The sequence below is a fragment of the Gossypium arboreum genome, chromosome 6 (genome assembly GCF_025698485.1).
Source record: "Gossypium arboreum isolate Shixiya-1 chromosome 6, ASM2569848v2, whole genome shotgun sequence".
NCBI classification, from domain to species: Eukaryota; Viridiplantae; Streptophyta; class Magnoliopsida; order Malvales; family Malvaceae; genus Gossypium; species Gossypium arboreum.
In genome coordinates, this window is record NC_069075.1 from 64,613,907 (window position 1) to 64,625,922 (window position 12,016).

Consider the following 12,016-nt stretch of genomic DNA (forward strand, 5'->3'; position numbering starts at 1 on the left):
CATGTGCTTCCATTTCTAATGTCTACATGGCCTGTGACACGGGCGTGTCTGGTGGCTGTGTGAGACACACGGCCTGGCCATACCGACGTGTGTCCCCTATTTTGAGAAAAAAATTCAAAGTTTCGTGAAAGTTTTCTTAAGTTATCGGTATAGTCCCGAACCATTTTCAAAGCATGTTTAGGGCCTCGTAAGCTCGTAGTAGGGACAAATTCATTGAGATTGAATAATGATTGTATGAATTGATTAAATGTATATGAGAAGTATGTATAAATGTGTTGTAAGCTCGGTAATGCTCCATAATCCTATTCCGACGTTGAATACAGGTGAAGGGTGTTACAATTCTGATGTGTCCTTTAAATGGTGAAGCTATGTATTTATATGACATGGTTACTATTCATAAATGTGATGTTATAGGTAGGTTCCATACATGTCGACACGTACCTTACTCTAGGTCTAACATGTACTTATATAATGGGGGTTTGCTTGTGTGATGGCATACAAACCCACATCGTGCGGTCCCATCTGCGAACTCATAGTGTCACGTGAGCTTGAAGTGTAAACTATTTAGAACCCGACTTGAGCCCAATTAGATTATGGATCAATAATAGTGAGTATCATAACAGTATTAATATTTCATCAACAACTAGAGATATTGATTCTCTCATTAAAAAATAACAACTTTATACCATATCCAATATTTAGTATCTTAAGAAAGGTCCCTACATTTATATTATTAAATAATTAATACTATCACTTCCAAAAAAAAAATAATTAATACAATCAGACAGAAGCCAGCCAACATGTAAGAAAGAGTTACGCCAAAGAAGAGCTAGTTTATATTCTTAAGCAGCAAGCAAACAATTGAATTGGTTTTGATTAAACTCCCCCAACTGCATTTGTTGGAATATTGTCAACAATTGACAATCCACTTTCAGAAGCAACAATTGCTTTGCATCTGTAACATCATATCAGTTACAAGAGATTAAACATATGAAAGGCTAATCTGGCAAATACCTATTTGCATTTGGATTAAATATGTTAGTTTTGTCAATCAAAATTGGCTTTCTTATGCATGCGATATAACAAAAAAGTTCAAAAGGGTAATATGGAACTCACGGGAATTTGGAGACGACTCCATGTTCTACAACACCATTAACTTTTTCAAGGCTTTCAGCAACTTCAGCTGTAGGTTGCAACAAAAATTAAAACCAATATAGCTTGCAAAATAAAAAACACTACTCATTTCTCTAACTTACCAAGACTGGCTATTGGAGATGTAAAGATGACATCCAGAATATTATGACCTTCGCTAGTGACTAATGGAAAGTCACCCCCAAGTGGATCTACATGACCTATAGATGGTCTCCTCCATACCTTCACAAATCATTAAAGTAGAAAAATGACTTTACACTCACTCTAATACAAATTTCCCAAATGAATATCTCTTTATGCACATTCTGCATTTGAATTACAACTATAACTACACAACCAAAAACGCTAAGCTAGCTTCTAATGGTCCACTGGGGAAAGGAAATAAGAAAGCTCATTGGCTCGTGATTTAGAATCTAGAATGCTCTGCTGATGAAACATCTTTATTGTATACCTATTCTTGTATTGCAACTGTTCTCTCAAAGTTTTGACATTCTAATGAGAGAAAAACTTCTATTACAAGCAACGGAAAATATGAAAGACTTGGGAACCAATGCTTATGCTTATGCTTATGCTATAGTCCATCCATCAAAACGTATTCCATAAATGTATCAGATAATCCTTTAATGATTTGCACTAGCTTGACAAGCAAGTAAATTGTTCTTTCTTCTCACTCTTTTTGACACAAAAGAGAAAAATATTGAGCAATATAAAAAAGTTACAAGAATATTTAAATTTATTGGCCATGCTTCCACATCCTTCGCAACAGTTACAACTATTCTTATAATTATTCTTCTTCTAGCCAAAGAAAATTAGGCAACCGAATTAAATACAAAGCAAGACATGGTAGGGATGAGTTGAATAAACTTCCCAAACTAAGAAAAACCAGCTAGTTTGTACTTATAAAAGCCTAAGCCGCATGATGGTAAAAATGAATAACACTTCCCTGGAATAACGTCAGCAAAATATACATATCTCTCTATCAGTATATGTTTGTCTTTTGTGTGTGTGCCTATAGAGAGGTTACGTCTGAATAACCTTAAAATTCTTTTTGGAAAAAGAAAATAAATAACTAAATTGCATCAAGTACAAAGCAAAGCATGGAAGGAGCTGAGTTGCATAAACTTCATGTATAACTCAGTAGTTCATACTTGCAAAGAGCTAACCTATATGAATATTTAATTCAATCCATCCAAAGGAGACTAAAATCTTAGAACCCATTAGAGAGAAACCTAGATCTCTTTAGGGTTTTTTTTTTTTTTTAGAAATTTTGCTTAAGGTTCCTTTAAATAAGGATCAGTCTTATTAAGCCTGTCATAGAAAGGAAATAAGTTAACTGAAATAAAAGCACAATCAAGAAAACTACGGAAAGAAATAAAATCACCATCTAAACTTATTAAAGAATTGAAATTGTTAAAAACAGAATAAGAAGCAACTAAATAATTCTACAATCCCCAACTATCTGCTATCAAATAATAATCTCTAAAAAACTGCTTTACAATTGGTTAACAGCTATACAATTAGTCAACAGTTAACACTCCACCTCAAGTTGGTGCATAGATATTACTGTTGAAATATGTATATATTTTAAATTTATTTAGGTAGATAAATTTTATTCATATTTTTATTTTATCTTTTAGTAATTTATTAGAGTTAGGAAACTATTTTCTTTTATGTTTTAGTAGTTTATTAGAATAAGGGAACTATTTTCCCAATTAGGATTAGAACTCTTTTCTCTATTTAAAGTTCAGTTTTTTAGTTAATAAAGAGATAACAGTTTTATTAAAAGCTCTCTTGAAAACTTTCATGGCATCTGAGCTAGGTTAAATCTCTAGTATTATGGTTAAAACAGCCTCCACTGGAGATAAGAGGTCCAATAATCAAACAGAGGAAGAAAGTTCTATCGTTGAAACAACTACCGAGAGTACAATGACTCAAGGGATAGATGCGTCTCACCTTTCTTTTCAACTAACATCTCACAAGTTGAACGGCAAGAATTATCTGGAATGGCCGCAATCCGTAAAGTTAGCAATTGATGGGCGCGGCAAGTTGGGTCATTTAAATGGAGAAGTTGAGCAACCACAGGTGAGTAATCCAAATATGAGCAAATGGAGGTCAGAAAATTCTATGATAATTGCATGGCTTATTAATTCCATGGAAGCATCCGTAGGTAAACCTTTTCTTTTTCTCCAAACTGCTAAAGATGTTTGGGACTTTGTGAAAGACACCTATTCAGATTTAGAAAACGCTTCACAGATTTTTGAGTTAAAAATAAAACTTTGGAAAGCTAAGCAAGGGGAAAAAGAAGTTACTCTTTATTATAACAAGATGATGTCTCTTTGGCAAGAACTGGATCAGTGTTATAATGATGAATGGGAGTGTCTCAGAGATTGTGTAAAAGCTATGAAAAAAGAAGAGAATGAAAGAGTTTATTTGTTTCTGGCTGGTTTAAATAAAGAATTTGATGAAGTGAGATCTTGGATCCTAGGGAAAAAACTGCTTCCAAAACTTCGTGAGATTTTTCTGAGGTTAGAAGAGATGAGACAAGGAGAAAAGTAATGTTAAAGCCAGGGTTTGAAGCTAATGATGATAATCCTGCTCTTGTAACTATTAAAAATAATGATGATTGTGAAAAAAAGAAAAAACCTTGGTGCGATCACTGCAAAAAATATTGGCACACTTAAGAAACGTGTTAGAAGCTCTATGGGAAATCGACAAATGGAAAAAAAAAAGAGTGACAATGGTCGTGGTTCACAATCAGGAGATAGCAGAGCTTTCCAAAAAACTAATGGAAATTATGAGGGCCAAAATTCTCTAGAAGGGTCTCTATTCACTAAGGAACAATTAGAGCATCTACCCAAGTTTTTTCAATCACCACAATTTCGGATGAATCCTTCTATTCCTAACTCATCCAATAATCCTTCTTCCTCTTTTGCCTAATCAGGTACTGATTTTTCTGTTTTTTCAGTGTCAAGCCTTGTAAAACAAACACATGGATCATTGATTCTAGAGCTAGTGATCACATGACTAGTAGTCCTTTTCTTTTTTCAACTTACACACCTTGCGCAGGAAACAAAAAGATCAAAGTAGTAGATGGGTCTTTCTCGGCAATAACTGGGAAAGGCACTGTTAAAATTTCATCTTCCTTGGTTTTACATGATGTTTTACATGTGCCAGTGTCAAATCTAGCTTGTAATCTCATATCGGTTAGTAAATTATCCCAGTCCTCAAATTGTCATGTTATATTTGACTCCTCTATGTGTAAGTTTCAGGACATGGCCTCGGGAAGGATCATTGGCAATGCTAAAGAATTTGGTAGAATTTACTTTCTTGAAGACGACTATCTAAGCCAACCAACAACTACTTTATGTTTAAATTTTGTTTCTGATTTTTATATGGTTATGATTTGGCATTATAGGCTTGGACATCCTAATTTTTACTATTTAAGATATTTGTTACCTAATCTATTTAAAAATAAAAGTCCTTCTTCATATCATTGTGAATTTTGTGAATTGGCTAAGCATCATCGGTCATTCTTTCCACCTTAAAAATATAAAGCCTCTAAACCTTTTTCGTTAATTCATAGTGATGTTTGGGGACCTTCAAGAGTCTCGGCTTTTTCAGGAAAACGTTGGTTTGTCACATTTATTGATGATCATACTCGACTTTGTTGAGTGTTTTTATGAAAAGATAAGCCTGAAGTTAAAAATGTGTTTCAGTCTTTTTATACTATGGTGAAAACACAATTTGGTGTGAAAATAGAAGTATTTCGGACTAACAATGGTGGGGAATTTTTTAGCGGCCAATTAGGTATTTTCTTAACCAAACATGGAATAGTCCACCAAAGTTCTTGTACAAATACACCACAACAAAATGGGATTGTAGAAAGAAAAAACCGACATATTTTGGAAGTAACTAAAGCCTTGATGTTCACTAGTCAGGTACCATGTTATCTTTGGGGCGAAGCCTTGTTAACAGCTATATATCTTATTAATTAGAATGCCCAGTAAAACTCTAAATTATAGAACTCCTTTTCGTCTCTTTAAAGATAACTTTCCTAACTCTAAATTGATCACAGATTTATCCCTCCAAGTTTTTGGGTGTAGTGTTTTTGTTCATCTTCACAACTAAGGTAAACTAGATCCTAGAGCAAAAAAATATGCCTTTGTTGGTTATGCTTCTAATAAAAAGGGTTACAAATGTTATGATCCAATTGATAGGAAGATTATTGTTACCATAGATGTCACATTTGTTGAAACACAATCTTATTTTAATTCTAATCTTCAAGGAGGGAATTATATTAAGGAAGATTCTATAATTGATTAAGAAAAAACTAGGAATATACAACATAGGGATTCTAATAATGGGGAAGGTGAATTTATGATTAACACAGAAGTTAATGATGTTAATATTAATGAAAAGGAGTATGAAGATGTAGAGTCTGATCATAAGAATAAAGAACAAACAAAGAAGTTAATTGTTTACTCAAGAAGAAATCAAAATCAAGAAAGTGGAATCCACCAAATTCATCACCAATAATCCGACCCGTAAGATCCTGTCAAAAGTCCAGGTAAAGTTCATAATCCAGCCAATGTTTTTTCTGATTTAGATATTCCAATTGCCAAAATAAGAGGTGTTAGAAATATTGTCAAATATCTCATGTCTAACTTTGTATCCTATAAAGCCTTGTCTTTGACATTCTCAACCTTTGTTACGTGTCTCGATATTGTAAAAATACCCAAAAATGTGAAAGATGCTTTACAGGTTCCTGAGTGGAAGGAGACTATTTTAGAGGAGATGCGCCCTCTTGAAAAAACAGGTACATGGGAAACAATGGAATTACCTGTAGGGAAAAAAACAATGGGCTGTAAATGAATGTTCACAACCAAATTCAAACCAGATGGATCTTTAGATAGATACAAAGCCTAGTTGGTGGCTAAAGGGTATACTCAAACATACGGGATAGATTATCTTGAAACATTTGCTCCAGTGGCCAAATTAAATTTCGTTAGAGTTCTTTTATCAATTGCTGTTAATCTTGATTGGTCTTTACAGCAGCTAGATGTGAAGAATGCTTTCCTAAATGGGAAATTTGAAGAAGAAGTTTACATGGATCCTCCTCCAGGTTTTGAAGAAAAATTTGGAACTCGAGTATGTAAACTCAAGAAATCTTTGTATGGTCTAAAGTAGTCTCCTCGAGCTTGGTTTGAATGATTCACTCAAGTTGTTAAAAAACAAGATTACTCACAAGGGCAAGCTGATCACACAATGTTCTATCGACATTCACAAAAAGGTAGAATAGTAGTTATTATAGTTTATGTCGATGATATCATTATTACAGGGGATGATGTGGATGAAATAAGGTGTCTCAAGAAGCATCTAGCATTGGAGTTTGAGGTCAAAGACTTCGGTCCTTTGAAATACTTTCTTGGAATGGAAGTTGCTCGATCAAGGAAGGGTCTTATGGTCTCTTAGAAAAAATATGTGATTGATCTTTTAAAAAAGGCTGGGAAGAGTGGTTGCCGCCCAGCTGACACATCAATTGATCCAAATGTAAAATTCAGAAATAAAGAAAGTCAATTAGTTGATAAAGGGCAGAACCAAAGATTAGTTGGTAAATTAATTTACTTGTCACATACAAGGCCAGGCATAGCTTTTGCAGTGAGCTTAGTGAGTCAATTATGCACTCCCCAATGGAGGAACATGAAGAGGCAGTGTTTCGAATTCTAAGATACTTGAAGAGTTCACCTGGAAAGGGCTTATTCTTCAAGAAATCCGAACAAAGAGGAATTGAAGCTTATCTGATGATGATTAGGCGGGCTCAATAATGATAGAAGATCTACATCAGGATACTGTACATTTATTTGGGGAAACCTCGTGACTTGGCGAAGCAAAAAACAAAGTGTTGTAGCAAGAAGTAGTGCAGAGGCTGAGTTTAAATCAATGGCTCAAGGAATTTGTGAAATGATGTGGTTAAAAGAATTATGGAAGAGTGAGAAACCAATAACTTCACCAATGAAGTTATCTTGTGATAGCAAAGCTGCCATTAGTATTGCTCACAACCCAGTCCAACATGACAGAACTAAACATGTTGAGATTGATAGACACTTTATTAAGGAGAAGATTGAAGAAGGCTAAGTGTGCATGCCGTTTGTTCCTTCAAAACAACAGATTGGTGACATACTCACCAAAAGAGTCTCTAAGACAAGTTTTGATTTTCTTGTAAGCAAGTTGGGCATGATTGATATATATGCACCAACTTGAGGGAGGGTGTTGAAATATGTATATATTTTAAATTTATTTAGGTAGATAAATATTATTTAGGTAGATAAGTTTTATTCATATTTTAGGAATATTTTTATTTTATCTTTTTAGTAGTTTATTAGAGTTAGGAAACTATTTTCTTTTATGCTTTAGTAGTTTATTAGAATAAGGGGACTATTTTCCCAATTAAGATTAGAACTCTTTTCTCTATTTAAAGTTCAGGTTTTTAGTTAATAAATAGATAACAGTTTTATTAAAAGCTCTCTTGAAAACTTTCAATTATATATGCCCAACTTGTAAACCAAATTATGATAAATTTTGTCGTTTATTTCTATAGTGAAGATGTTAGCTAACTGCCTATCTGATGTCACATGGATTAGTTTTAGAGCTCCAATAGTCAACTTTTCTTTGATAACGTATCGATTGATTTCGATGTGTTTAGTTCAATCATGTTGAACCAGAGTCTGAGCAATACTAATGGGAGCTTTATTATCACAATACAAAGATAATTTGCTTTCTTCTGATAATTTTAGTTCCTCCAGTAATTTCTGTAACCATAAAAGTTCACAAACTCCCTAACCCATGGCTTTATATTCTGCCTCTGCATTTAATCTAGCAACCACACTTATTTTTTTCTCCTCCAAGTGAACAGGTTTCCTCCAATGAAAGTGCAATACCTAGATGTAGACCTCCTATCATCCAGAGAATTTGTCCAATCTGCATCTGTAAAGGCTTCTATTTGAAGATGACCATGTTTAGAGAAAAGGACAGCTTTTCCTGGTGCAAACTTTAGATAGCGTAGAATGCGGAAAACAGTCTGTATGTAAGGTAAAGTAGGAAACTCCCTTAGAGTTCCTCCACCATAGGCAAAACCCAGAATTGAAACAAGGGCAAAGACCCTTCTGTTGAATTTGATTTTCCCATTAATCACCCAGTAACTTGATCCCATACTCATGGTCATAACATAACAACACTACTGTATTTTTCAAAATGAGAGTTGCTTTCCAAAAAGGGAAGAAATTTGTGTTGTTCTTCAAAAGGATATAATGATTTCATGTTACATCGTGAATCAAAATCTCAGTCTGTTGCTAATGGCTCTGTAAATGGACATGTTTCTAACAATTTTAAGCCCCCTAGTCTAGAAATGTATGAGAAACATATGCAGGATTATTCAAAGGCTGTTGAAGAATCTCAAAAGATTTACTAATCAATTGTTGGGAAAACTGCACGAGAAGCAATAGCAAGGGTTAAAAATACAAGAATTGGAGTGTCTTAAAAAAGCCTTGAGGAAAGAGAAGAGTTAATAGAGAATATGTTCGACCTTGATGGAATTAGTTCATGATGAGAAGGAAAGGACACTGCTCTTTAGGCTAGGTTAGATGGCAATGCAAAAGGGAACAAGGTTGTAACAGATAATGAGCCATTGCATAAGGACCGAGATGAACTAAAACTTTGTAATGCGGAGCTGCATATGGCCGAGAAAAAGACAAAAAAGAATAACAAGTAAGAATCCAAGTCAGAGAGAATGAGGCAAGAGCTTTTAGATATATTATAATATATTTTTTTATTATTTCAAATTTATTCAGTGAAGTATTAGATATTTTATAGATGACTAGGGCTATTAGTTATCTTTAGGGTTTAAACCAAGACTAGGAATGAAACTTTATTTGCAATTAGTAACTTTACTTGTAAGAGAGAAAACCTATATAAATAAGTTGTAGGCTTTATAGCCATTTTTATTCTTATTATCATCTTTGAATTAATAAAGAAAGACCGGAGATTCTTTATAACTTTCTAGAGTTCCAACTTGTTTCTACCTCATTTTCCCCTAAACCACATCATTAATGCCCTTTCCTAACATAGGTTTGGCTCATAAAAGTCAAAAAGTCTTAAAACTTCTCTAAAATATCTTCAAAATGATATTACATACATACACACACAGAGGCATGCATACAAGGACATATCATACCTCTGCATCACCTAAAAATAGGTCGTCAATCTCTTCAGCAGTTTCCAGCCAATTGAGCTAAAAAATATACAAAGATTAATTAGTTCATCTATTTATTTTATTCTTTTGTTCATTACAGTTGTTTCACATATTTACTACAGTAGTGAGCAGGTTGATTTAGCTTCTTACTGATTCAATTACAACTGGAATAGAACCCTCTAGACCACGTTTATACTGATTTTCTGTAACCATGAACACAATCTGATCAGCCATGCTTAGCACCAGCTGCAAGTGAAAGTTAGCAGTAAGAACTTCACGGTAAAGTAACTAACCAGAGTTTGAACTAATTTTAGATTGTATAAAGTCAGAACAATAATGTTATGAAATACCATGAATAACTTGTACCTCTTCTGTTAAGTTTCCAAGCTGGGCTCCGCCTAGAGAGCCATTGAAATAGGACAGATAACAAAACTAACTCACCTTCTCTTGGATTATGGACTCCTCACCTTGCAGTCTCTGGCATCCGACGACAGAAATTAATGTCCTTTCCTCTATTATGTCAACATCATCAAATGCAAAATCAATCTGCAAAAAGCAATCCTACATCTTACCATAAAAAAGTTTGAATCTTGAAGCATATCTTGCTAATTTTGAATTCAGACCCATGAAAGCCGGAAGACTTAGAGACAAAATTATAAAATTTAAGGAAAAAATAATCTTATAGCAGCAACAAATGGAAATTTGTTGGTGTGTTGGAACTTGTAAATGCCTAGTGACCAAACAACAAAGAACAAGCTTTGCAGACTAGTGCTGATTTTACTTAATAAGTTCACAACAAAATTCTAGAGCAAGGATATTTGACGGTTCAACAAATTAAAACATTCTCCTAGAACTAAAAATGCAGCAGTCAAAACCCAATTAAGGGAAATTTAAGGGTGGAGTAGAGTTTAGGACCAACTTGAGAACTGTTTCCAAGCTCTCCTAATGGAATTCCAGCCTTTGCTGCTTCACTCGCACTTACTACAGACCTGCAAAAATCCAGATCAACTTCCAGAGATTATAAAATAACAAAGAAGACGGCAAAAATAGAGAAGCAAGCTAGCAAAAAAAGGAATTAAATTAAATAACAATGAGACGACATTACTTATCCAGGCCATGTGCAACATAAACATAGAGAATCACCAAATGAAAAAAAAACAGAAAAGAAGAGCCTTTTGAGAACGTAAAATTAATTACTGCCTCCTAAGTAATAGTAAAATCAAAGGATGGACTATTTATGGAGAAGTCAAAAAGGGAAAAAAAGTTGGCCAATATTGATTTCTCCAGCAAGAACTTGCAAATGCAGTCATGAACATTTTACCCAAAGGTAATCTAAAAAAGAATAAATCAACAAAAAAAATTAAATTCCTATATATACATTATATATATATATAAAGTCATTCCAAGTATGTGTTTGATTAAATGAAAGGTGAGAGAATTCATATGAGAAACAAGAAAGAAAAAAGTGAGAAAAATAAAATGAAAGAGAGAAAAGGAAAACTCACGTAGGTATACCCAGTATGTGTTTGAAAGCACCTGCACGAATTTGGTGACCCAAATACTTAATGGCCATGGCTGAAGCTTGACCAGACCCGAGTCCAATAACCATCCCACTTTTGATATATGTATCAATCTAGCTACCGATAGCATTAAAATTAGCAGTAAACAAAAGAAGAAAATACACAAACTTTGGGACTAATAAGTGATGATATAAAGTAATGTGGACAGAAAAGCCTACAGTGTGCTTGGCTGCTCGGAAAAGAGGGGAAGTCTCAGAAAGAGAGCAATAGCATGCAGTAAGTGATGGAGATTTGGTTCTCCTTTCCCATGTAATTACTTTGTGACGGCCTTTGGGATTATTGGCCTTCCAAGTTTGAGGTAAACAAGGAAGATTTGCTGCAGCTGCTGTTGTTGCCATCATTTTTCTTCGTTCTTTCTTTATCTCAATGCTTCTGGTCTCAATTGGATACCAGTACTTGTTTTCGATAAACTCTCAATAAACCGATATAACCGGTTTCACTTTCCATTCATTTAATATTTAATTTGCAACCAAATTGACTTCGCTGTTAGGAAAAAAAATCATTTAAACTTATCATTTAGCCTTTTGTGTATTTAACCATTTTCATGGTTAAAATTAATTAACTGATAATTTTTATTTAATATTTTATTTTCTCTTAAAAATATAAAATATTATAAAATATTAAAATGGGTACATTGACAATATATTTTTTATTTCACAAACAACCTTAAAATTTTGATATATGTCTCTTTTTAAATATATATCTTTTAAATATTTTACTATACTCTCATAGGATAATTTGTTAACCTCTTGAGTTTACTTATGGAGTCTAAAAACTCCACTCATAATGTACCAAATATTTTCAATATTTATAGAAACAATAAAGATAAGAGATATTAAAATTATTTCAAACTTTTTAACTTATAAAATTATAAACAAATTACTAAAACCTATAAAATTATAATAATTTATAATGTTTATCAATATTTATAAAATTTATAAAAATTCATAAAAATTCAAAATTGTTAGCTCGATTAATCAACATGAAATTATCAAGAGAGGGTGAATTGACCTTTTAAAAATTTGTGGTTCAGCCT

At 33.4% G+C, this 12,016-nt stretch overlaps 1 protein-coding gene across 2 annotated transcripts; it reads right to left on the reverse strand.

Annotated features, from left to right (window-relative positions):
- Positions 1-631: 631 nt before the first annotated feature.
- Positions 632-11,425, reverse strand: LOC108484044 (probable ribose-5-phosphate isomerase 4, chloroplastic). Of its 2 annotated transcripts, XM_017787660.2 has the most exons (9): positions 11,139-11,425; positions 10,906-11,033; positions 10,320-10,389; positions 9,842-9,946; positions 9,551-9,646; positions 9,383-9,439; positions 1,257-1,374; positions 1,117-1,183; positions 632-955 (listed from the first exon to the last, which is right to left on the reverse strand). In XM_017787660.2, exons 1-9 carry the CDS (start codon positions 11,319-11,321, stop codon positions 877-879), a joined length of 903 nt encoding a protein of 300 aa, XP_017643149.1. In that variant the 5' UTR covers positions 11,322-11,425; the 3' UTR covers positions 632-876. The 2 variants fall into 2 exon arrangements, with proteins under 2 accessions (XP_017643149.1, XP_052886200.1); XM_053030240.1 differs by lacking the exons at positions 632-955; positions 1,117-1,183; positions 1,257-1,374 and adding an exon at positions 7,794-8,230.
- Between the last annotated feature and the right edge of the window lie 591 nt (positions 11,426-12,016).

What these genes read in the sequence shown, in the direction of transcription:
- LOC108484044 (XM_017787660.2), bottom strand. Translation starts at nt 11,321, where the DNA reads ATGATGGCAACAACAGCAGCTGCAGCAAATCTTCCTTGTTTACCTCAA. An exon ending in TCCGAGCAGCCAAGCACACT is followed by an intron (nt 11,034 to 11,138) that starts GTAGGCTTTTCT and finishes ATCGGTAGCTAG; the next exon opens with ATTGATACATATATCAAAAG. An exon ending in TTCCAGTTGTAATTGAATCA is followed by an intron (nt 9,440 to 9,550) that starts GTAAGAAGCTAA and finishes TATATTTTTTAG; the next exon opens with CTCAATTGGCTGGAAACTGC.